The sequence below is a fragment of the Gavia stellata genome, chromosome 13 (genome assembly GCF_030936135.1).
Source record: "Gavia stellata isolate bGavSte3 chromosome 13, bGavSte3.hap2, whole genome shotgun sequence".
Classification (NCBI taxonomy): domain Eukaryota; kingdom Metazoa; phylum Chordata; class Aves; order Gaviiformes; family Gaviidae; genus Gavia; species Gavia stellata.
The window spans coordinates 8,634,376-8,662,000 of record NC_082606.1 but is presented as its reverse complement, the minus strand read 5'-3'; the positions used below and the strand labels follow the sequence as shown (position 1 = coordinate 8,662,000).

Genomic DNA, 27,625 nt, shown 5'->3' with positions numbered 1-27,625 from the left:
GCTGACTGGGTGATAGATGAGTCCTGGACTGATTACCTAACATTTCTGATTGGGCCTGTCAAGAAAGATTTAACAGAGGTTATTTAACGTTAAACAAAAGGTTTAAAAAGATGCATCCCTTTTACTTGAGACCACGTCAATGAGCAGCTGTAGGTGTACCTGAACAAGAATGCATATATAGGATTTCCCAACCACTGCAAGCCATGTTCATTTGTGGTAATCTGGTTTAAAATAAGCTGTATCAAAGTTCTGCCAAAGCTTTGCAATACATAAAGAGCAAACACTGAAATTATTTCTTTAGGCCTCCTATGAGTGTTCCTATTTTTTTTGGTATTACTCTTTCTTGTGCTATCAAAGATGATTCTAGATTTTCAATTCGGTAACAGTAAAGGAGATAATTAAAGAAGTTTTAGTTGTAAGCTAGTGGCACCCATGTTCTGATTTGCTGTATCAACATGTCTGTTAATTCTGTCTTCCTTCCCCAAAGACTATTTCAAAGACTTACTAAAAGCTATACAGAATATGAAGGTTTATTTCAAAAGAATACATTTGCAAGAATACACATAAATGCACTCAATGTAACAGTACCTTCTGCAAAAATAGGTTACATAATACCCAGTAATGAAAGAACAATCTTATTTCTCTACAAATTAGAAAGCAGAGATAATAGCCTGGACAACCTTCAAAATGGAGGTTATAGTTGTGTATGTTGTGATAAGTAGCTAAGTTTAAAGCATGACACCACAGAGCTAATGTTGGTAAATCAAACTAGTAGCACACAGCTGCAAACTATTCTTTTATACAGGATTAACAAATATTTTGGTTCCAATTTGTTTTTACACAGCTCTAGTGCCTCAGGGAAAATGCTTATCAAAGATACACAAAAACTATCCAAAATTACAACATAACTATTAAAATGTCTCCAAAATTGAGAGGAAAGTAATCATGTTAAATTAAAAAAGTTTAACCAGGACTTCCAGACAAGATTTCCTGTTTTTAAGAAGAGAAAGTTTACAAGAGATTTCAATAAGTTATCTTGAAACCAAGCAGCTGTAGATCTTAGAATCTTCGTGGAGGTCCACCTTTAAATGGCTTAAATCCTGAGCCACTTCCCCTCTGCATGGAATTGCCTGTGATCTGTACAACTCTATTAATTGGTGAAGAGTTACTGGAAACAAAGGTTTTAAAAGAAGTGTTAATTTATGATAAGTATCTAAACTCTTGGTGTACAGGTAAGAACAGAGAAGGTACTTCTCATATCACTCAACTATTAAACTAACTCTCAAAAAAGACTTGAAACCATGCAAGAAAAGAGACTTTGCAAGTAGTCACTTGCTTCTGTGCAGCTGGACAATACTAGCAATACAACAATTGTGGAGCCATGTCCTTGCATGGAAAGATAGTTTGCATGTTGTGCAGCAGCCACCCATCCACAGAAAGTAATGCTGCTTGCACTGAGACTATTATACTTCCTAAGCATAACCAAAGCTTTGACAGCTCAGTACCTAATTGAGAGGAAGGAGTAGTTTTTGTACCTTGTATGTGGAGACATCATGCCACCTCCTCCACGGCCATCTCCCATTCTCCTTGTGTCATGATACCCACTTCCTTGAGAACTGGGTCCATGCCATTCTTTTCTTGGTCCAGTTTCACGACTATGGCGTTCAACAACATGTCTGTCCTCATTATAGTGCTAGTGAGAAAGTGACAGTCATTTTCAGAATGAAAAGCATTGTTTCATTATCAACAGGAAACAAGCTTTTCAAGAAACTTAAGCTTACAGCTTCTGTATATTATATATGTATGTATGTCAAGCATCTTTTAAGAGTTCAGTCCATAAGCAGCTAACCCATGTCCTGTTAAAAATAACTCTAGACAACAAAAAGGAACTAATTTGCAAAAATGACTGTGTGGGTATGCAGGGAGAGAAGTTCCATGAACTCATACTTTACTCCCAATTCTGCCCTGATCTCATATGATCACTGACAAGCATGTTCTATATAGCTACAGAAAGAGAAACACTATTTTTTTTTAAATGCTTCAGGATCTAGTAGCATGGAGCATTTAGTCTGTAGACTTGAAAAACTTTTTGTAAGACTTGTCTTTTTCTCCGTAGCAAATTACAGATTACAGTGACAAACTGCACTGGAAATAGCAGGCAGTGTAAGGTTAAGACCCTGAAAACATTGGATGACAACAAATTGTTAAAAGCCTCATCAGCAACTCATTCAGGTATTGTTCTAATCTACCTGAAAGATGCTAGACCTAAGAAGAATTGGGTATGTTTTCTGCAGTTTCTTGGCTTATAAAAAAAAAACAACACAAAAGAACCTTTAAAATAAAGAAAAGTAACTTGAAAACAGCCGTAATGCTTGCTAATGATTTATGTGATGCTATATGGTCATTTTTCCAGCATGATTTTGCGTTTTCCAGTCTCCCTCTCATGCACACAAACACAAAAAGATGACTCACTTGTCCTCCACCTCTTTCTCCCATCACACCTCGTTCGCCTTCCCTGCTTCCATACCCAGAAGCACTGCTACGGCTACCAGGAGGTACACCTCTCACATGTCCAGACACTTCTCTTCCTGATCGATCTGGCCTCTCGCCTCTGTAAAAATTGCTTTTATCAAGATTTTGGTTTCAGTATAATAGAATTGGTACCAAATCATAGCACATGTAGACTTCAAAGATTCCTTTTTGTTTTTTAGGTTCCTAGCCACTTGTAGTTACCTTCTTAGAAACATTCTTTTAGATCTATGTGGCTCACTAAATAATTAAAGCTTACATGTTATTTCTTTACATTGCATTCTTGGACAAACGCCTCCTTACTATATGTTGCTACACACGATTAACGGCTGGGAGTCAGCATCAAGTTTACAGATGAGCTTTAGCATATGTGACAACCTACACACAATTTTTTTCTAATGCTTTTGGAAGGTGACTTTGCCATTCTTTAGGAGGGGGTCTGTTCTCTCTTTACAATCAGTTCTTGAGGAATTGTTGCTGTGGATAAATTCTACAAGAATCAGTACTTTTATTAGTTTGTTGGCTAGCCAGCAAATTTACCTGCCATCCCGTTTGTCTGTGCTTATGCTTCCCTCGCTTTTCCAATTTGTTTGCCTAGGTGGATTTGAACCAGTCTCTCTTGGATGTCGACCATGTGGTATTTCAGGTCTGTCATGAATTATCACTGTTCTTCTTTCATCTCTGTCTCCTCGCACTTCCCGTCTGTCTGTATCTCGAAGTTCGCTTCTTGGTTGCGGTGGTTCATTTCTTCTAGACTCACTGAAGTTCTTAGGATACCTCTCAAACCCCGGCTCTTCTCGTCGCGCTGTTGGGCGAGTCTTTTTTGCTTCACCTTGATTTACAAAACGTTCTCGCCTAAGTTGTTAAAATAGGAAAAAGTCATTTGCTTGTCTCCCATTTTCCCATTTCTCTGCACATGTAAACACATGCGTGACTATACAAAAATATTACTCGTCTTTGTATTACATGTTTATTACTATATATGTGGTATATACATCAAAGATCCTTCCCACCCCAAATTACATTTATTTCTACAGTTGTCACTTTGAGTTTGACTTTTGACTTTGAATTTGACTTTGAGTTTGACTTTTCACTTTGAGTTATAGCCAGTTTAACTTTTTTTATGCATTTATCTGTTCACATTTTGGTCAATGTAATTCAAGCAATTGTAGGGCCTGCTTTTTGCCTGGTATGAAACAGAGGGAATGCTAGATTTCTCGAGTCAGCAAGAAAATATAGTTCATAGAATGGTTTGGGTTGGAAGGGACCTTAAATGTAATCTAGTTCCAACCCCCCTGCCACAGGCAGGGACACCTTCCACTAGACCATGTTGCTCAAAGCCCCATCCAGCCTGGCCTTGAACACTTCCAGGGATGAGGCATCCACAGCTTCTCTGGGCAACCTGTTCCAGAGCCTCACCACCCTCATAGTCAAGAATTTCCTCCTTGTATCTAATCTAAATATAGTTCATTGCAGCATAACATAAACAGCCAATCCTGAAGACACAAGAAATTTCAGGACACTACGGCAATTCTATTGCATCAGAACTGTACAAAGCCTTTAGCACCATTTTAAATTTTGATTACTTAAGAGAGAAATCCACAGAGATGTTGGCAGGCAAATACCTACCCTATCATCTAAACTTACCTATCAAAAGAAGATGATGGAACAGAAGAACCTTCTGGATATCGTCCCCGTTCTCTGTGATCAAAATCATTAAACCTGTTCTGCTGGCGACTGTAATCTGAACCATGACTAAAACGTGCATCTGTATCAAGAGCCATCTTCTTATTCTCATTCCAGTAAGGGTCATCTCTCCTTTAAGCAAAACAAATGAACTCTCAGTTACAGGTATCCAAATCAAGGCCTAAATGCAGAAAATTGTTGAGAGTCAGTTGTCTGGTTTAAAGATGCTCATTTGACCTTTGGAAAGCCACTAACAAAGGTAGACTCTTTAAATAGCAGCCAACAAAATAATTTAAGAAAAAAACCCTCAAAACATCCCTCTGTTTGAAGTGCAAATTAAAGAGACAAAATATCAATAAAATATGTAATAAAATCTAAGCAATAGTATACCGTGTTGGGCAGTTTAAAAAAAGCAAAACAAAACCCTAACAAAAACATCACTGTAGCAAAATTTTGCCTTGAAAATAGCCTTCTAGGAAAAAACAAACAAACAAAACCACCAAAACCACCCACAAATCAGAACAGCTTTCTCAGGAAAGGATAGTGTAGCAAACATCACAGCCTTGCTCACTAGAAACATTCAGGTACAGAGTCTCTATGATAAGCATGTGAGATACTAAAGTATATAACCAGTAGCCTTGAAAAACGAAGCTGTCTTTATTCCTCTGGTGAAGAAATATTAGTCTTCTGCTACTGTATCTACCATGACGATCAACACTTACCTTCCATTGTACCATTGATATGTCAATTTTATGGCTAAGGTTTCAGTCCTATTCTTATAATCAAATAAAGATCAAAGCCAGTTCAATTCATGTGGCTCAAACAGCAAATGACAGATGTCATCAGCTTCAGTAAAAATTAAATGCCATCACACATTGACTTCCTGAACCATACATCTACCAGAAATGTGAATTCTTAAAGTAGAAGCTAGAAATTTCAACCATTAAGGCAGAAGAACTTTTCTCAGCAAATGCACTGAATTGTGTTACGCTCTTTTCATACAATAAGAATTAATTCACAGGATGCTTCTCTTATTTCAAAACCCTCTCCTACAGATAAGGTATGTTTTATGCTTGGCATAAACTGATGTCAAAATAAACAAATACCAGAAATCCAGTTCTTCTGTGAGGACTTGTTTCAGGTACAACTGTGTTTTCAAGTCTGACACAAGGCTGGTAACTGTTTCTTTTTACTATGTGCTGTAAAACAACGGTTTGAGAGTTAGATTACCTGTGATCTACATCACGGGGACGTTTCAAAGAATTCCTCTTTTCCTGTTCATAACGAAGTTGCTGCTGTTGTCGACGAAGTTCCTCCCTTTCACGAGCAATACGCTCTGCTTCTTTTCGACGTTCCTACCATGAAAGGAAAGGGTGAATAAACACAACAAACAAAATAGCTTATTAGAGATATCTCTAGAACAGTTAGCAAGTACACAGAATTAATACTTGACAGTTTTCTGTTAAGGGCTATCTGATACAATTCATCCTTTGATAGTATCTAAGATTAAAGAGCATAAAGGAATACTTCTCTAAAAAAACATATCTGGAAAAGATATTAGCTGTTAGACAGAAATATCTCCAGATAGTTTCTTGTATTGCTACTGTATTTGTTACCCAGAAACACATCTCATTAAGTTCGCAGTGACATTCTCTAGGAAAAATCTAGTAAAATTATGGAAGACTAGTATGGGCAATATGATCTGCCGTACTTCAGTTTTAGAGGCAGACACGTATAGCCATCACATAAACCAGCAGCAAGAATTTGCCATCAAATTATTCACAAGTCAAGCAAATAAGATAAAGACTACTGTTGTTGTACATTGTGGATTATGTAATGTTTGGTTGGTTCTTTCATGGCTTGGGTGGAAGGGTGAAGAGAAAAATTCACTGCAAGTGCAAACTGGGTTATACTCCAAAATGATCGTGCACTACAGTCCAAAATAGAAGTACGCACACCTGTTCAATACGAACACGCTCTCTTTCCAAACGCTCCCGTTCCATCCTTTCCCTCTCTAGTTTTTGCCTTTCAATTTCTAATCGTTCCCTTTCTCTCTGCAAGCATTCTTCTCGTTCATGCATTATTCGTATGCGTTCTCTCTCACGACGCTCCCTCTCAGCAATTTCTCTTCGCCTAAAGAAAAAAAAAAGAGGTAGCAGAAACTCGTCTGAAAAATTTTCTCATCCAAAACTAACATCACCTTAGGCATAGACATTAAAAAAAAAACCCACTATTTGAGAGTAAGCTCTTCACAGAAGTCCTGACATCGGAAGTCTACTCCTCTTAGCCCCAAGTAGCCCAACTGGTTTTAGCATATTCTACAGAACCATTTAAGCAGACAACAGATACTAGGAAAAGTTATATCAAGAATCATCCTTCTTAATGTATTCTATGCTGGATTCATATTTTTATGTTGTCATCTGGCAGACAGTAACAACAGCCTAGACAAGAATATGAATTGGATCTTTAAAATACTTGCTATTTTAGCTCTTGCTCTCTTCAAGCTAACAAAAAATTTACTTATTTTGTCTTATTTTTAGACAGAAAACAGTAACATGACCACTCTGACTTGCACAGCTGAGGTATAGTTGTCAACAGCTTCATTTTGCTTTCTTCTTCCCACATTCTACAGTACAGCTTACAAGAAGCAGGAAAGACATTTCCTCCTTTAAGCTTTATGCTTGCTGAGAATTCCTTTGTTTAGGGAAATCCAGCTAACAACACAAGTCATTTAACTATTCTTTACAAACTTTTGGCTATATAAAAAGAGCAGAATAGAACAGTGTAGCCATTTAGTCCTTTTATTTAAAAGGGACAAGATTGTATTATGCTTGATTTGTCATTTAGATAGACAACTCTGTTTAAAAACAAACAAAACAACCCCAAATGCTATTTTTGGCCACATCTCCTAGTCAACTTCTCATCTTTTCAAAAAGAAAACTGGCATGCAGTAATGCTTATGAGATACACCCCCCCCATTACAAACACTAAGCTATATGTGTACATATATGGTTATTAAAAGATTAAACAAAAATTTTGGAGTCTGATAATTCATGTAAAGATAACGTTAGGTAGAGTCCCAGACTTTAACATCTGAGTAAAAGGCTTGACAGAATGCATTTTCATCAGATTTCTAAATATACTATCTGATCAATTAATGTATAAAATAGCCTTTAGCAAAAAGTTGAATTACTACCTTCGGAGTTCAACAGCTCGTCGTATTCTTTCCAAGCGAACCATGTGTTCTCGCAATCTCTGTTCCTTCATCTTTTCAAAAGGCAAGATATCCTTTCTACCCCTGTATTCCCTGAATTTCACTTTATCTTGAATAATACGCTCTTTGTTCCTCAATATCTGTGGCTATAGATAGAGATTACAATGGTTATTTCAGAAGTCTCATTCATTTAGGGAGATTTCTGGATGCTATGTTCAAGTATCATTAACTACTTAGCTATCCCAAAGCATTCAAAGTTTCTAAGCTTAACAGTTTGTGATAGTTTATTGACTCTTCAGTGAAAATATCAACTGTAAGGTAGTATTAAATCAGATAAGGATTGCATCAATTCTATAGATACTTACTTTATCAAACCTTCCCCTTCTAACTGTCCTAGTGTGGCCTTGGTCTCCTTTCGTTTGGTCTAAAACTACAACTTGACCTGGGCTTTTACCACCTAGTGAAGGGGGGAGGGGAAAAAAAAAAAAAAAAGAAAAAAGGTTTAACACACACACACACACACGTATCCCTATTTGCCTACTACAGATTTTCCTTGGTGAAATTTCTAAATCTCTAAATTGAACTGTTACTGGTAGGAGAAGCATACCAGCACGTGTCTGTAATTATGTAGTAATACAAAATATGGAAGCTTTAACATCAGCTCTAAAGTAATACATGTTACTGGAGTCTAAGAAAGAACAGGTGTTTAATTGGTTTCCAGTAAGAGCAAACCATGCCCCCAAAACAAGTCAGACATACAGATTCAACAGGAGGAAACATGGCTATATTGCATACTTATTCTTTTCTTTTCTTCATTTTTTTTAGTGGATTCTTGATTAGGGCCACTTGCTCCATTATCACTCTTCTCATCTTTACCTTCTGTTTTCTTGGCTTCTTTACTTTCTTTTTTTTCAGATTTCTCAGATTTCTTTTCTTCTTTTTTGGTTGATGGAGTTCTTGTTAGGAAAGAAACACACAAATGCAATGAAGAAAATTCAACCTAAAGGATTTTTACAACTTCAGAAGACACGTGAAATTTCTTACTTGCTGGCTTTATCACTTGATGCAGTCTTCTTATCTCCCATGCTTCTACCTGAACCAGATTTCTCATCGCTTTCCTTCTTCAACTCCTTTTTGGAGGGATCGCCTTTCACCTATATTTTTTTCCAAAAGCAAATAGGTTAATACAGATTCTTGCATAAGATGGTCTATTTTTGGGAAAAGTTTTCATCTTATTAAACCTACTTTCTCAACAGAAATTTGTTGTCCATGCAGCTCTGTTCGGTGAAGGTGTGCAATACATCTAGCCACTTCCGTACTAGAAGACATTGTTACTATGCCGTAACATTTTGCCCCTGGACTTCGTGCATTTGTGACCACCTTTGCACCAAGCACCTACACATAAAATAGGTAAAATTTAGCTTTTGAGAGAGACATTTCTAGTAAGGAAGCAATGGTATTCCGGTAATATTTTTACCCTAGTATATAAAAACCAAAACAAACAAAACCACCCCAACAACAACAAAAACCCCACCCCACTAGAAAGACTGACACTCCAAGTTTTCAAAAGGATATAATTCCATAGGAAGTCGCAGCTTTGTGAACTTTATCCCAACTTTCACATCAAGGCATATTAATGTTCACGTCCTGTTTTGACCAGTCACAACCTCATGCACATTATCTAAATGCTTCTTTTGACAGTTACTGTCAAAATTCTTTCACAGAAATACAACTGATCCGAATTTGACCCTTCATCTCTGACAGATGAACCCACACAAAAAGTCAGCAGCTGCCAATTAATGGCAAGAAGGTATAAGCAGTATTATGTAGTAACTTAATAAGCGAGCCAGTTCTTCAACGGCATCTAGCAAATGTGTCAACTAAGCAATTTTAGCAACCAGCTCTTTGACACTTGCTTCTTGAGAAAGCATTAAGCTTTGTGTTCCTGCTTCTTGCTAGAATTTCTGTAACTGCTGGAGCCAGTATTCTTGATGTAGTTATGCTCTAATGCAACAATTTTATCTTTCTAGCAGCCTGTAATGGTACAGTCATTTAGAAATTAAATATTTCCCAATTAATTTAAAACTCGGGAGCTACGTAAATACAAGTACCAAACATCTTTACAGCAAAACCAGCCAACTGCTGAGGTTCTAACTAGTTCCCAAGATGCAATAATGTCATAACTGCACAGGCTTATACAAACACTGAATTCACATAGTTACAAGCAACTGCTTTGAGAAAATGAGAACAAGTGCAACAAAAACTGTTTTCAGAAGACTGCTTAGCTTATATGGATTCTGCATTGTTCTATGGAATTTGTATGTTAAATTAAACGAAAATCCAGGAAAACAGGCTTAGTTTAAGCAGCCTGTAAAAAAATTCATTAAGTCATTAAAAGAGTCCCTAAAAGAACAGACATTAACTGTCACATTTTTTTACCTATTTTTCCCATTCATAAGCCCTCAGAACACGTTTTAAAAACAGTCTTCCAAATCAGCAGGTTCTATAAAGACTGTTTATATTACAATTTTACCGGTTAGCACATTATCTTACACTCATGATTAAATACAGTTGCTGCAAACGAACATAGCCATCGTTATTTAATTTAAAAAAAAAAAAAATTAAAGCTAGTCCTGACCAGTCATATTTGTGACATTTCTTTTGCACCTGTCTTACCTCAACAGGAACAAAAATTTCTTACAAAATTAACACATGGTTCTTCCTATAAGCATGCACTCTCACTTTAGATGCTGAAAGCATTGGGTTTTTTTAGATTACATTGGTTAGACATTTAATCTTAAGACTTTTACTTAAATCCAGTATTACTCAATTTCTGTAACTGAATAGAGAGCAAAGAGACACACACAAAACACATAGTATCACACCCCATGAAATACCTTTCCATATTTGCCAAAGAGATTTTTCAAGTCAGCAGCTTTTGTGTTGGAAGACAGTCCGCTAACCCACAGGTTTCTAGTTGAACTTCCACTGCTACCACTAACACTGCTTGCACTTCCTGAAACAAGTTTTACAAAACAGCCAAAAAATTAAGACGACAAAAGGTATAATGAATATTGAACTAAACTGTTGCTGAAAAGAGAAGTTTAGCCTGTTAGCTTTAAATAACTGTTTATCTGGTTACCTTTCTTGAAAAGACTTCTATATAACAAAAAATATGCCGTAAGATTTCATTTATTTACCTATGCATTGAGGCCAACAGCTTAGCTAACTCATACGCAAATGAGCGAGCCAGAAAAATCATACAACTCTGTTAAAGGCATGCTTTAACCCTCATTTGGGTATGTACGTTTAGTTTCAACTTCTGGTTCTTATCAGTAACTTCCATTCAAGAAAAATTTTTTTTAGCACCCAATATTTGTTCTTCATCAGTATGTCTTTACACTACTCACATTACCAAAAAGATAGCAGAAAGGTAAATAGAAGAGACTTAGTTAATCCTGGCCTCCAGAATAATGTGGTCAATTTCCACAGCTTCTTGAAATATCTGCCCTCCATCCAGAGAACTTTTTAAAAATACTGCTGGATGTAGAACTGCATGCAACCCACCAAAATGATTTCCCGCATACTAAGGAAAGAAAATACTACAGAAGAGACAGAACATCTCTTAGTCTTATATTATTTAGTTCAGCTTGTTGTGGTTTGCTGCTGAGTGCATGAACTGCTTTTGAGTATGTTAAAATGTAGCCAGTCATACAGGCAAGACCAGAACTGGATCTCCAGCTAAACAGTTGGAAAATCTGGTGGCATGCAGAGTTTCAACAGGTAATTTAACCACCTGGAGGAAAAAGGGCAGTTTTCCTTCTTTAATGCATCAAGATGAACTAAGAGCAAAAGATCTCAGTTATTGTCAAACTAGGATTATCTTGATAATCATAGATACCTTGATAAACCATGATACACTTAGAATATCATTAAATATCATTAAAGAGCCACTATACTGGCTTTGGCTATGTGTTTTAAGACAGCCTTATGATAGTTACTATTACTGTTATCATATATGCTACATGAAAGCAGATTTGTGGCATCTTCATTTAATTTCATTATAAGCATATAACTATCATGACAGGACATGCATCTAAAGGAGACTGAATTACGACTGTCACAAAAATTTCTCCTCAGAAATTCATTTATCAGGTAAAGTTCCGTTCATCCATTAGTATTATGCAAGAGATTCTGTGACAAAGGTTTTTGGCAGAGAGTTAGTAGGCAAAATAAGGAGACACACGAGCTTATACAAATGCATTTGCTCAACTATGAAGCATCAGTATAACTGGTGACATTAATGTGCTCTTGAGCTCCACGCTGAATTTGTAATCATAATACAGGGATTTACGGTAACAGACGGAAACTCCAAGGTAGACAAATAGGTCCAATTTTAATGCACTAAACAGCCACAAGTGCAATTTTGCTAGCTGACATCTCAGCTGTTATACTTGGTTGAGAGTTCACTTTATTTAAAAATGAGCTAGAATTAAAAACAAGACAAAAAAATGTCATTGTCATTATGTTTAAATACTTGCAATTATTTTCTGCTTGTTCTGCATATAACATCAACCCAAAGCATTGTATGTAAGTTACAGCAGGCTTATCTGAAAATTACACCTTCTCATCAAAACAAAGACTTGGGAAACGTTAAGTGGAATTTGCTCCCAAAAGTATTTTGAAATAGGAGAATATATTTTCACTGAGTCTTTAGAGTAAGTATTTTTGATTTTATGAGGAATCTGGCATAAGGAGAAAAAAACATACACAGACACATTAATGACTACTGTACCGCTAGCATAATTTACTACAGATAGACGAGTTCAATTATATAAGACTATATTTTTTTTAGTACGTGGCAAGCAATTTCTCAAACAGGAAGGCATTTTGTTAAAGACAATACTACCGTAATTTGTAATAGTTACCTTTATCATCCTTTGATGTTGTCTTGCTTTCTTTAGATTCCTTAGTAGAGCTAGAGAAGCAAATTAAAAATCAGAAGAAAATTGAAAATACAGAATTTTAAGTGTTGCTTTTTATACTACTAATACTAATAGACAAGTTAACATTTCAAAAAATAAAAATAAAAAAGGGCTAGACTGTATATTTGAACAAATGATTCCCTTATGGATTCTTGCACTGATTTTCCCCAAGATGCCTGAAGATCTAGATTTTCTGACAACTCTATTCAGTGGATATATGGCAATCTTCTCCAGATTTCAGGACGGGGACTTGACTTCATTTTGTGTTCTTAGAACTGATAGCTGTTCATTACCATCATCACAAGGACATTTAAAAAAATCGTCAATTTGAAAAAAATAAATAAATGCTGACAATTCGACAATGCAATCAGTAGGACATAGTGTCTATACGAAGATCTTGAATTTTAAAAAGTAACTTATGGCGGTCAAAAAAAAAAAAAATCTATAGGCAGGAGCATAGGATACTAATTATAAGATTCTTGCTGCTACCCCCTTAATGTAGAGTGATCTTATTGAATGCTGGTACTCAGTATCGTAAAGAACTGACATAGAAAAACAAACCTCTTTGCTTGACCAGAGGCCCCAGTAGACGAGGGACCTTTCTTCAAAGTATCCTTTTCTTTGTCTCCAGATTCTGCTTTCTTTGAACTTTCTCTGGCTTCCTTCTTGACAGGATCACCCTTCACGCAGTCTTCCTTCTTACCATCTTTATGGTTCTCAGTCATCTCATAGTCCTTGCTTTCCTTCTCCAGGCTCTGTGAAATGGTATCCTGCCCATCCTTTGGCTTACTTGCTTCAGAATCTGTAATTTTCACATTTTTACCTGTTTCTAGGAGGTCATCACCATCAAAATCCAGAGTGATGGCATCTTCAGCCTGGATTGTAACCGATATGTTATCATCCTCAGCTTCTTTCACAGAGGTGTTAGCTTCCATCTCTTCATGAGCCGTGTGATCAGCCTCAGCTAGGCTTTCTTCTGAAGGAAGAGGTTTAGATACTTCTTGTGTACCATCACCAGAACCTGCTTTATCTAAGAGGATTTAACAGGAATAAATATGGCAAAACAAGAAGTTTAAACAATTTCATATGCATAAGCTAGAATAGGACCTAGAAAATACAAAGCCAGTTATTAGCACTGATGGAAGGTTAGGAAAAAAAACACAAGGTGTATTAACACAAATATAAATCCTTTACCCAGGATCACTTATTCTTCATGGCAAAACACATTTTCTAGAGACAAATACCAAAACATTAGGAGGGAGTATATGGTTCCATCCTGGAGATACCCGTTCTTCATAAGAAGTATCCGTTTTCCAGTTTAAGATTTAGCATTCCGGAAGAAAATAGTTGCTTTGGACGCTCACAGTTTGATTTAATCTGTCTTTGAATCTTCCTGATTCTAGGACTTCTAACCTTCCCAAATCCGAAAGAATTACAGTCTTGGAGAATTTCAGCCAGTCTTCCATGCTGGTGTTCTCTTTTGCTTTTCCTTTCTAAGCAGTTGTTTGGCAGTCATGTTAGCTGTACAAGGCTGCTGCAGAACATGGACGAGTGAGCTTTAATCCAGAGCTCGTAGACAAACGGTTCTCAGTCTTCATCCACTGGACAGATTTTCCATCTCAGTCCCACATAGGCATCTCCAACCATATTCTTGGGTTTGCGCAGATGAGACACTTCAGTCATAGGGTCCCTCGTAAAGATGGAGTCTGTAGTTTTATCCTGTAACTTCAGAGATGTTTTTATTCCATCTTGTGTAAAGTGATGGTGTTCCATGTCCTTTCTAGTCCACAATACGTAGAATCCTTAAGACTTCTGTCCAGGAAGTCTGTTTGCCCAAATGCATTACATTCCTTCTATAGTTTCACTAATGAGCACAGCTTAAAAAAAAGGTAGCCACTCCACAGGTTTCCAAACGCTTGTTTTGCCATCCTATATACAACTGGTATTTCTAAGTGACAGTAAGCCAAGCGTATGATGGTCCATACATTTGTTGGGTGCTTAAGTTCAGTGTAAGGGTGTATCATTTCACTCAAACATCAGTTACTGCAGTGCAAGTTGGAAGCTTCTGCATCAAGACTTACCGTATATAAAATCAGAGTCCTTGAATACTATGCTTTTTTCATTAAGAATCATAGTATTACAGCTATATTATACATCCACCAGAGTAACTGATAAGTACTGTAATCAACTCTTAAGAGTAAAGTAACTCTTAGGAGTGAAATAAACCCACTGACTGCAATGATTCCAGGTGCTGAGCTTAATAAGGAGACAACTGACACTTAGTACTGGAGACAAGCCTAGTATTAGTAAAGAGATTGAATATTACAAGATCAAATTGCCTGCTCTACCAGACTAAAGACCTCTGAACTCTATTAAACTTTAAACATACCTTTCTCATTTTCTTCATCTTCACCATCCTGCAAGAAAAGGAAGTCAAGACTGAATGTCTCCTACTTTAAAACTTCAAGCAGAACAGTTCATATTTTCCACAGAATTTCTATCTTAGGAAGGCAAATTAATGAACTGAAAACTGTTTCCAAGGAAAAGATGATCTAGAAACCAAGCCTGTCCATCTCCCTTGTCAAATCACTAAAAATTTGTACAAAACTTCACTGGTATCTATCTGCAACATTTGCAGTTTGCAATTGGTTGGAATACGCAGCTATTTTCTTCCCCCCCTTAACTCAACAGGACATTTCTAAACTGTCCCATGTCTTGCTAAAGCATTCAGAATGGATGCCATGCTGCTGTTTACTACTTTCAATGAAATGCAAGCAATCCATCATTAGCTATAAAAGCTTAGGACAGAAGTCAGAAACTAGGTAGACTTCCTCCACTAAGTACTAAAAAAATGAAACCATGATTTTAGTAGGTATTTACTCATTTATCATTAGCATCACTGAGCAAGACATGCTGTATGAGATGTCCCTTTTCAGCCATCAATTCCATGTAACTCAGAATGAACTTCTGAACTTAAAGATGTTACAGATGTTAGTATTAACAACAACAACAAAAAAAACCTAACTCCAACCAACCAACGTCCCTCCCCCCGGCAAACATTCTCCAAAGGCAAATTTCTACATTAAAACAGGAGTTCGAAACTCCTGTATAGGCTGTATTACTATGTTAGCATTTGCAATAGCCTTCTGAAGTGTTTTTAAGAGAGTTTGAAACATATTTCTTGCTAACTCTATGCACTGAATACTCCCAAATTGTAGACAGGAATTTGCATTTAAATAGGACATCTATTTGGAAATCACAGTTATCTGCATTATAAAAAACTATGAATGAAAGCTTCCCATACTGTTTACCCTTACTGTACTACATCACCTGACTCTCAGATGAATGCTGGAACAAAAAGTCAGTCTAAAGTGATCTTTTCCAACTAAATAGACATGAAAATCAGCTTAACAGAACTGATTTGGAACTTACATGGACAGTTGGAAAAGCGTAATCTTCTATGTCTTGACCTTCATTTTCCTATGAGAGCATAAAAGGGACTTGCTCAGCAAACTATTTGTAAGACACTTAAACATTCGGAGAGTCAAGAGATTCAGTTAACTCAGAAAACAGTTAAGTGGATACACACTCAATAAGGTGAACACCAATGAGCAGTTCTCATGACTTGCATCTTTCAGTTCAGTGTTCAGATTATGTATATCTCTACTAATACTAGGGAAAAGGACCACTTAGGAACTCTGTATGGACTGTGGCAGAATTTTAACAATCAATGCCACATTTGCTTCAGGACTATTCAAAACACAAGTCAAGGAGAACAGCAAGACAAAAGTACTAAATTATCTTTTGGAGATCAGAAAGACCAACTGAAAAACTGGTTCTGACTTCCTAGTAATACAAACACATTAAGAAAAATGTACATTTTGCTGATAAAAATCCATGTAAATTGCAACAAAGTACCTGACTTTCAGAATCCTTTTCTGCATCTTCTGTTGTCTCTGCTGGCTCTACGTTATGGTATTTTTTCTTTTCTGCAGATGGTAGTTCTTTAGAATTCAAGTTCTCATCTTCAACAGATTCTTTAAAGTCCTTTAATTCATCATTTCCGTCTTGGTCACTTGCATCTTGAGTCTCCAATTCACTTTCCTTTTGGTGTGAACAACAAATATTTGGCATAACTAAGGTTATTAGCTATATTCTGAAAAATTCACTGCTAGAATCACTGTTTCTGCAAAATACTGTATCACATCCATAATAGAAATTCATACCATGTTTAAAAAAACCCGCACCTTCACACCCTTAGGCATCACAGCTGTGAACACAGTAAAAACAATGCTCCAAATTTCCACATAAATTAGCACAAAGAAAATGGAAGCTTTTTTTGGGAAATAAAGCCAAACATTAAACTTAAATATAAACTAGGAAAAAAATTTACATACTTTTATTACCTTGACAAAGGAATCATCTTCAACTGAAGCATCACCAGTTAATTCATCAGCTTCCTGCTTTTTACCTGAAATGATAGGATATGCTAATGACTAGAGCTGCTACGTAGACCAGACTTTCTTTCAATACTGATTACGTGTTGGGCCTCAGTTTATTACTCTCTGTACGTTCTAGTTTATCTGAACTGTTCACTACAATATATCCCTCCCAAAATTAAGTATTTTTGAGGTGAGGAAAAAAAATGTCAGCTGAGTGAGCATGAACAATGTTGCATAAACAAGCAGTTACATCCAAGTTAGTGATTTTAATACCAATACTTCTACTTTGAGTGATAATGGAATTCAGGAGAACATTAAACTGTGTATTTCTAGAATTACTGGAGTTATCTAGACTTTATGACTTAAGACTTTGGAAAGGCCTTGCTTTATAGGATAATTAGCATCACTGAGCAATTTAGGTTAGAAGGGACCTCTAAAGGTCATCTAGTCCACCCAACCTCCTGCTAAGAAGTAGACCTAAGTTCCAAGTATGATCGGATTGCTCAGGGTTTTATCTAGCTGTGTTTCTGAGTATCCACAAGTATGGCAATTGCACAGCCTCTCCAAGCCACCTTTCTCAGTGCTCTTCATCACTAGAGGGAACAATCAGCAGAAGAACTGAGTCAGGTGAAGCACTTGGGTTTTCTACATATTCTTTACTGTCCTAAGGGCATGTTCCATTGAAGAATTCTGTTCTTCCAGCACATGCACACTTTTCTCTAATAAAGATGCCTCTGTGGAGATGATGACTATACACAGTTCCCTTTGAAACCCATTGCATTTCCTTTATCTTCTGCAAAAACAAGACCAAAGAACACTAGATATAAATATCTCCACACAAACACATCCTTTGTAGTGCATTCTGTCTCTCTTATTCATTCTATCAAAGATTAGCCTATGTGATGGTTTTCAGTAGCTCAAGGTACAAAAGCAGTTCTGTTAGAAGCAGCTTTACTATCTTCTACTGAAGCTCAGTGTAAATTCAAGATGCAAATGAGATGGCAGTCATGATCAGCACTTAATGCTTTATTTTTTAACATCACATCTTCCCTCATCCCTTCATTCTCTAATGACTGGCTAAATCAATTCTATAGGTATTCAAAAGGAACAGAAAAGAAAAACACAAGCCAAAGTTTGATACAATATGGACATTTCTGCTATCTGGAATAGTCAATTTTTGTCAGCAATTAATTTCTATTGTTTTTTTTATACAGTTCTTAAATTGCATTTCAAAGCTGTAAACCGCTCAACTACAGGACAAGAAGAGAGACTACTGTTTTGGTTTTACTTAGATTCCAGTTGCTTTTGCTCATTTCACTGCAAGGTGGCACTCTGACAGTACTCCTATATACAGCATGTTGTTGTTTTGAGTTCAGATGCACGCTAGTCTCCAGGAAAGGACACACGGCAGAAGTTATTTCTATGATTGCAAAACATGAGATCTGAACATCCAGGTCTAAAGGTATAAAGAGATCTTGCCACTGATTTTACTTCATTTACAACAAATAAAACGTTCCTGTTTTATATTTGTAATGCAACAGATTTGCGAGATTTTGGTGCAAAAAGCCAGCAACACAGGTATACTTAGGGAAGCTAGCTTTCCTCAGAAAGGGGAGTGCACTCACACTGGAAAGGACAGGTTTTTTTATATGCATCACAGCTGATGCCTGAAAGCAAGACTAACCCAAATTTTGTATTACATATCACTCACCCCCACCTTAATGAAATTGCTTAGGACATATTTGGCAAGATTGCTTCTTCCTATCTGAGGGCACACAGAAGCCTTACCTACAATTTGTTGTACACCATTTATACCTCGCTTCAATTAAGGTGTCATATATCATAACTTAAAAGATTAAAACAACTGTCCAGTTTAAAGTTTGCAGGGATATACAGAGTGATTGAACACTACCAGTCAGATAATAGAAATAATAATAAATTAACAAACCTACTTCATGAGTTAATTAACACAGACATGCCTTGTAACATTAAGAGGCCTAACTACCTGTGCAACAGTACTGTTTGCAAGGGCAATCCCCCTCGCGAACATTTAGAGAAGTCACTTTTCAATCTTTACTATTTTATTCAGCAACTGCAAAGCAGATCAAAAGAACCAGCCACTGAGAAAAAGCGACAAAGAAGCTACCTGCTTGCCTAAAAAAAATAAAATAATTTTAAAAAGCAGATCAACAAAGCTCAGGAAAAAGATTCATTTAGAAAATATATTCTGAAAAAAAACATTATGTAGAAAAAATTGAAAACTCAGGTTATTCAAGATTAAAATCAAGGTTATTTGTACTAGTACCCCGTAGCTCGTGTCATGTATGTAACATGGCCATAAGACATCTATTTTCAGTGTAGTTGAGAATCCCTATCTTTCTCCAGCAATGATTCACTGGGCAAGAAAACTCTGACCTACCTCTGCACAAGCTCGTTGCACAGCACAGTGTTTCAGAAATCAAATCACAGAACTATAGTAACGGATGTTAACAACTCAGAGGAAGAAATAATGAACTGACAGTTTGTTAAAACAGTTATTTTAACATTCCTGAAGGACAGATGATATCATGACAGTTTATTTCCCCCACTCCACTCTCCTTTTGAAGGCCAACAGTGTACAACTTAGTTTTGTTGTTTTTTTTTAAAGTAACTAGACAGTTTTAATAAAGAAGTCAAAATTATTTGAGCAATAGTGTAAGACAGCCACTGTCAGTTGTCAGCATTTCATCTAAGAAACAGTATTGTCAAATTGGAAATTCAGTTGGAAACTAGAGGGATACTTAAGACATGAAGTAATAGGTATCTAACTGGCCTTAGAAACTTGAAGAGCAGCAAATAAACACATTTGCTCACATTAATACCCTGAGGTTAAAATTGATTAGCCTAAAAATCTGTTCTTCATCCACACTAATTCCAAAACTTGGCAGAAAAGTAACTTTCAATCACCAAGTTATGATGTATCAATATGCTACAACATTTTTCCCTGCAGATACTTCAAAGAAATGTTCACATCAGAAACATCTGAAAAACATTTCAAACTAGCAGTAATGTAACTTCCTCTGGATACCAGAATAAGCAGCAGAATGTTCAGGCTTGAAAAGAACAGCTTTTTCCAAAAACTGTCATCTTTTTACAAAAAGAGAAATTTGTCCATAGCTACTAAATTCCAGTGTGGAGAGGCACAGCTGAGGCAATTAAAGATGGAGCACTGGGTATTTGTTCCATTTTTAAGCTTTCAAACTTCAGTTGACAAAACCAACTGATCTCATCTGTACAGCTCTTAGCTGTTCTGCAGTTATTCTTTACCCCAAATATTTAATTATATTAGCTTCTGGAAAAAGTGTTAGATTTTGACTGAACTTGGCATACAGGATTGATCAAGGATTCTTGTTGGATTACAGAATCCTTCTGCAAGCATTCTTTTAAGTTGTGATGCAAAATCCTATCGTTATACACTTCCCCGATGAAGATCCCCAGGGTTCCCTCTGTGTCATCTCAATTTTGGGCAAGTCAGTAAATACCCTGTTTTAAATATGACTCCTTTTTCATACAGTATCTTATGCTGCAGAACTTGGTAGTGGACACTGGCAAACTGCTGTGTGTTTTATGAGAGAAATAAGGTCTACATTCAAACCAGTTTAGTCAAGGCCTTATTCTTCTATTCATAGTGTTTTACAGATGCTTCTTTCCTATCTCATAGCAAGCTGGCTTTGTATCATCATTGTCAAAAGCCTGACGCAGTCCAGTAAAAATCTCCAGTACATACTCAGTTTATCAGGCCATTAGAAAGTCCTGTTTTATGAAGGTAAGTCCCACTCTTAGCCTCATTCCTATTCTTCTCCATTTTTGTCAACATACAGACAAGAAAAGCAATGAGAGGGAAAACAAATATATCACTCCCAAACACACATTATTCCCCCTCTAATTCAGCCTGCATCAATATTCCAGATCAAGTTTTTCTAACAGACAGTGGAGGGAATTAGACATGTCACTTTTTCCACAGACCTGAAGAGTTGCAGTAAAACTGGCTACAAAAGACATCCAGATCTAAAACTGACAGCCATCTGACATAGTTTGTGGGTTTTTTTGAAGGGAAACCTCCTTCCTCCCTCCTATTCACCTCTCTCTGACTGCTGTGAGGAGGTTTATCCATTACTCCCACTTCCTGGCCCTTTCTGAGGCTGTATTTTCTTCATAAATTAATATCTAATATCGCTACCCTCCCTTGTACTACAATAATAGCATGCAGAAAAAAGTACTATAGGACTAGTAGTGCTGTTAGTTTTACAGCTGGACAGCAGTAAAATAATTAAAGACCCATTAGTATTAGTCTGAAGCCGTGGGGTGGGAGGGAAGCAAGCATTAGCAAAAGGCCTAGAGCAATCTGTCAGCAAAATCAGTAAAGGAGTTATAGTGAAGAGCATGTACAAGCACAAGGAGGATCAAGATAGTTGATTTTAAACAAAAATTCAGTCCTACTGAATTCAGTTGATAGTCATGCATCTCCCACATGCCTTTGAAAGTTGCCTAGTGACACATCAGGGAACAGATTTTTGAAGTGCTAGATTTTCAAGTTTTGAGAGATACTTTCTGGTTACTAGTAACATATTTCAGCAGCAAGCACCAGAGAGGGAGATAACATCAGAATCAGTAGTTAAACACATACAAAGAATAGTTAAAAATAAATAGTATATTCTTTCTTACAGTTAGAAGTAAGCCAATAAGATCAAAAAAGGATTTTCCCTAGACAAATCAGTGAATTTTTCTTGTTCCACACTTGGAGATTAATACAGCATGAACCTCTCATACTTATGGCACAAAATTTGCTCGTAAGACTTTCGTAATCCAAAAAAGTAATGAGGAAAAACTCTTTAGCTTGCAAAGTGAGCAGATAAGAACTTCATGAAGGTTGTATTTTACTTTGAGGTTTACCAAGAACGTACATGTCATACATACGACTTACAATTCAATTCCTCAGAAGAGGTGGCAGGGAACAGCTAGTGAAGCCCTGCCTCAGGCAGCAGCATCACTAGTAGACAAACTACCTTTGCAGAAGCAAAATAGTATAACTAAACAAGAAGCTGGTTCAAGAACATGATGCGTATCATGATATTAATTTGGAGAATAGGAGGATGAAAAGCAGCAGGTAAGAGAAGTGTTCATCACAACAGAACAAGTAGCCATTTAGATGTCTACATGAAAAATTGTGCAAGTGTTTCCTGACTAAGCCTCCATGTAGTTTTCTTAAGCATCAGTTACCTTTCCAGAGTAGGGAATAAAGTCATGTCACAGAAGAAAATGAAACCACATTGTGAAAGTTTATTTCCTTTCACTCTCCTAGTGTGTCAAAAGTACAGATAAGTTATTCAAACTTTCTAAGCAGATAGATTTTATTATTAAATTCCCCATTCACAGCACCAGACAAAAGCATGAATAATCACTTCCACCACAAACTCAGCCTAAGACAAGTGACAGTGGTATAAGATCGATCATATCCAAAACAGGTATCTATAGCACATGTATGAACATTCTTAGCATGTATGTTCAATGAAGAACGCTATGCATAAAACAGACATTTCCCTTCCCAGGATTACTTGATTATGGATGCTCCCAGAACAACAGAAAACAAAAACCCAAACAAAAATCCCCCAGAACCTGAACTCACTAAACAGTACTTAAATACTTATGCAAAAGAAAACAGACCTGACACAATCACTGCCAAACAGATCAGTATAGAAGCTAAATAATTATTTTTCACAACAGAAAAATTAAAATCTCTTCATTAGACATTTCACAGTGAGCCTTCACAGCCCATTCAGGAAATTCATATTTCTAAATCTTGTCTTCAGTAAGAAGTATGCTAATAAACCCACATAACACAGTCCTCTTCAGGCAGTGACCCCCCCCACACACACATTATCGTACACTCATCACTAGCCTAGGTCCAGCACCTTCTCATGGCTAAACAACGTCTTAGCTCTCCCTTTGCTGTTGCACAGATACTCTCAGACACTACAGAGATATTCAGCACCAGTGCCGCATAGCAGTTCCTATACCCACTTTGCACCTGTTACACTCCATGTTCAGGATCTGTTTAACACAGCATATTCCAAAAATCTCACAGATCATCTACACAGCCTCAGCACACACAGCACAAGTCTGCAGAATCTCCAGGCAGTACAGCCACTACCTCGTAACACATCTCTTAACCCACCCATTTTCCATATATACATCCAGCAACCCTATACACAATGAGTAAAAACAGATGAGTAAGTCAAAAGAGGTCTTACATAACAGAAGTCATAAACAGTAGTCACAACTGTATCCAAACTACAAGCCACACAGTTCCACGCTTCTTCTTTAAGGTGATATATGCAACAAACACTGCTTAAAAATGTGATGTATATCAATAGATCTTAACCTTTGCCTTTAGTTGGTTTCTTGGTGGGTGTGTCAGCTGAAACAGTTATTTCAATATTATCTGGATCGCCTCCTTCCTCTTCAATAGCCTAAATGAGAGAAAAAAAAAATCATTTTTAAAATATTTCAGTGGGAAGCTAGACAACTTGACTTCAGCAGAAGTCAGTGAGCCAAACAATGATTTTTTTTTTTCCCATCTCAAAAATATTTCATAAAACACTTTGGGTTAAACCTTTCACTTAAAGCTGGAGGAGAGGGAGGGAACACTAATGATAACAGCCAAGAGTTTAAGCTGTTAAAATGACATTTTCAAAGTACAGCTTATCAAGGATGAGCACATTTCTCTTTGGAAACATAACTAGAAGGCCACTACGACATCCATGATGACATTAAGGGCAGCACAAAAACAGGAGGGAGGGAAGAACAGGAACCATACAGCAACAACCAGCCCCGGGGCTCACCCCGGCGGCCGCCTGACGAGCTCCAGCGCCCGGAGCGCGGGTGGGCCGCAAGGCCGCGGGGCGAGCTCTGCCGGCCGGCTCAGGCTCCGCCAGCCGGGACACCGAGCCCGGCCCGGCCGCCACCCTCTACCTCGGCAGCCGAGAGGGGCGTGCCGCCCTGCGGGCACTGCCGGGGCCGCGCGCCGCCGCCAGGGCTGCCCGGTCGCGGCAGACCCTCGCCCCTCCACCGGCACAGGGAGAGGTCCCGCCCCTCACACCGGCGGCAGCCGGCGGGGCCGCGAGGGCCCCGCCCCCGGAGCCTGGCGGCCCGCGGCGCCGGGCCGGGCCCCTCGGCGGGTCGGGTCGGGTCGGGCCGGGCCAGCCCCCGCGGCCTGTGCCGGCCTCTCACCTGCTTGAGCCGGGAGATGAGCACGGTCTTCACCCCGGTGATGTCCAGGTTGCGCCGCTTCAGTTCCGACTTGAGGTCGATGACTCGCAGGTCGGTGATCTTCTTGCTCTCAGTGGGGGGCAGCGCCACCGCCGCCGGGGCGGAGGGTGCCGCGGGAGCCCCCGCGGCGGCGGGAGACGAGGCGGCGGCGGCCATTTTAGAGCGACTGAGCGCGGCAGCTGCACGCACAATGAAACCCCCCCGCCCAGCCGGGGCGCCGAGTACCCGGATGGAGGCCGCGGCCGACCTGGAGGCGCGGCGCAGGCGTGCTGCGGCTCACCTGGCCCCGGGACCTCCCCGCGAGAGGTTGGCGGCGGGCGGGCCGGGCGGGTGGGGGGTGCCGGGCTGCGCTTTGGCCCCGCGCAGCCCGCCCAGGAAGGACGGGCTGGGGCTCAGCACGGCTCGGGGCTGGGCTCTTGCTTCTGCAGGGAGCGGCGCTGACAGCCATGAGGTGCCCCGGGGCGGTGCGGGCAGCGGCGGGGCCGGGCTGGGCCGGGCCTGGCGGGAGGCGTGGGGCCGCGGGCCTGCGCTGAGGCGGGGAGGTGTCGCTGGCTCCGGGGCTGGGACCGGCTCGAGGAAGCAGCACGCTAACCGTGATTGCGTGGGCTTGCGTTTCGCTGGTTTCTCTTCGGAGCTTGTGTTTGAAGACTTCCTTTTTATGCAGCAGCGGGCCCGTTCAGGAAAAAATAACGTTTAATAAATGTGCGGTGATTGCATGTGTGTGTTAGCGCAAACGTGTAGCGAGATTGATCAAGTGCCAACAGCGTAAGGTTCCAGCGCGGCCTTAGCGGAGCTCGGAGCAGCCGCTCGGCCCCGGGGCCGCGCTGAAGGGGGGGGTGGGGGGGTCTCCCAGGGCGGGGATCTGCTGCAGGTTTTCTCTTAGTGGGCTTTTGAAAGCTTTGCTGAGGCACATCTACTTACCTGCTGTTTCGGTTTGTTAGCTCTTGTAATGAAGCGTTCATGGGATTCGTGTCAGAATAATTCTTTTTCTTTTTTAATTTTTTTTCCTAAATAAATGCAAAATATTTATTTACATTTTATTGGTGCTTCTCCATTTGCATTAACAAGTTGGGTTGTACCTTCTTGCTTGGTCGGGCCACTGACTTCCCAGACTTTAGGAAATACGCGTAAATATTTGATGCTGATTTTACCAGTTTTACTCAGGTGAAATAGTAGTTTCTTTAATCAGTAGCTCCAATGATTTTAGAGGAAGAATAATCTAGGGAGAAGTAGATCTATTTGCTTAACAGTTTTTTATTGGAAGTATTCTAGAAGCACAATACTAAAGTTTTCAATTGTTAACAAATAAAGTACCTTTTGTTATGATTTATTAGGCTGTATTTGTACCAAGTAATGGAAGGTGTTACTACCTCTTAGTTACCTCTTCATTCACTTTCTGTAGGGAACACTTGAAGTTATTTTGTCAATATTAGATGTTACAGCTGCTATTAAATCTTCAAATGAGGCAGAATCTGTGAACTTAAGTACGTCTTAAGTTTAAGTCACAGCAATCCTCTTGTTCTGTCTCTGCTCAGAAATTGCATATTGATAAAAATGAAAAAATTAATGAGGGTTCATTTTATTTAATAAATTCTGGTTAAACAACCTTTTGTGCAAATTAAGTCCTGAGTCCTACAAAGATCTGTAATACCATCCTCCTCTTTCTTTTCAAAATGCACTTGAAGTATTTCAGTAATACTTTGCTCAGCTAGTTATCAGTTAACAGAGACCAATATCCATGTATTTAAAAGTTAAGCATGCACAGAAGTCTAAAAGAAAACACGGTTTGGACAGATAATTGCATGTATGGTTTAGATGTATAATGCTGCTGTGGCACTTGGTACCAAGATTTTATAAAATGAACAATCTTAAATAAGATATGATTATATATTCTTGCTTATTATATTTTCTGCAATAACATTTGTATTAACATAAATACATTAGAATTGACTTTGAGGTTAATAAATGAACTCTTTAGCTTAACTTTAGACTACAGAAACAGATTTTTGTGAGTGTTGTGTAACATTTTAAACAGTGCATGGAAAAAGTCCTAAATGTATTTAATTTGCATATTATTTTTAATTCAGCAGTGCAACAAAGTGTCAATCAGGGCTGTCAGTTTTATGGTGGTAAACTGTTGTACAAATACACACAAAACGCACGGGTTAGGTTCTAGTATTGGTGAAGACAAGTTTACTGTGTCCAATTTTAGGAAAGAAGATGAGAGGGCTAACAAATACAGCACTCGCACTGTTTCATAGGGGTTGCTTGACTTACCTAAACCTCACTGCTTGTTGGTTGATGTCATGTAGATGTCAAAGCTGTACACCTAACACCCTCCCACCCCCCCGCCCCCAAATAAAAAGCAACCAACAGAGCCAAAAGTGACCTTAAGATGTATTCTCAGTCATCCTCCTGCCTCAAGGCACAATAAGCTATTATGAAAACAACCTTGATGGATGTTTGCCTAACCTGTTCTTAAAGCCTTAAACACGGATTCCACTCGTTCCTCGGGCAGTCTAGTCCTTAACTACCCTTTTTTGAATATCTAGATTAAATCCCTTTTGCTGCAATTTAGGCACCTTATTCAAAGTGAATATAAAGGACACTGTTCCCTTTCTTTGTGCAGCATGCTTTTACATAAACTAAGACTGTTACCATATTTTTATTCAGTCTTTTATTTTTTGATTAAAAGCATGGATTATTTCCCTTTTTTAATCAGAGTTCTGAAACACATGACCTTTTGTTGTTGCACCCCTCTACCTCCTGTCCAATCTTACCACAACTTCTCGAAGTTGTCTTGGAGACAACACTTCTGATTATGCATTCAGTAGGTTGTATGCCTTTTTCAACCTCATGAACTTGTTGACGTGTTCTGCTTGTGATCCACTCTACCTACTGGGTTTTTTTTCTGCATGTTTATTACAATATCTCTTTTCTGTGCAGTTGGTTATTTCTTGCTAGGTGCAGAACTTTGCATTTGTGTTTATAGAATTCCTGCCTCCTGCAATGATTCCAAACTGTAGTCTTGAGTTCTGCTCTTTGTAGTATCTCTCAACCTGGTGTCAGCTGCAGGTTTATAAGCGTAATCTCTAAGCATTTACCCGAAGATACTACAATATTGAAGTGTGTGAGGAATTGTATTTGAGATAAACTTACAGTTTGATAGTAAACTGCTAATTGTGATCCTCTGAGTACAACCAGGTTTGCACCAGATTATGTAGTTTCTGTCCAGATCAAATTTCCTTATCGTCCTTATGAAAATGTCGATGGAACAGAATGTCAAAAGCCTTGCTGGAGTGAAGATCGTCAGTTTATTCATGTCTGTGGAACCATAAGTGGAAATTAGGTTGGTTTGAAAGATTGTCCTGAACAAATCATGTTGGTTGTTATCACTTTGTTATTTTCCAGGTATCTACAAATATTTCCAGTTTGTCCAGGAATTTTAATTAAGTTGGCTG

At 38.4% G+C, this 27,625-nt stretch overlaps 1 protein-coding gene across 1 annotated transcript; it reads right to left on the bottom strand.

Moving 5' to 3' along the window:
- Positions 1–514: 514 nt before the first annotated feature.
- On the bottom strand, positions 515–24,320 carry SLTM (SAFB like transcription modulator). The gene is made up of 21 exons (XM_059823689.1): positions 24,126–24,320; positions 23,278–23,365; positions 16,812–16,885; positions 16,333–16,518; positions 15,847–15,894; positions 14,804–14,831; positions 12,976–13,444; positions 12,358–12,407; positions 10,327–10,445; positions 8,675–8,824; positions 8,474–8,583; positions 8,225–8,385; positions 7,795–7,886; positions 7,412–7,575; positions 6,174–6,348; positions 5,446–5,570; positions 4,177–4,347; positions 3,070–3,384; positions 2,473–2,623; positions 1,536–1,693; positions 515–1,168 (listed from the first exon to the last, which is right to left on the bottom strand). Exons 1-21 carry the CDS (start codon positions 24,318–24,320, stop codon positions 1,060–1,062), a joined length of 3,138 nt encoding a protein of 1,045 aa, XP_059679672.1. The 3' UTR covers positions 515–1,059.
- Positions 24,321–27,625: the final 3,305 nt, after the last annotated feature.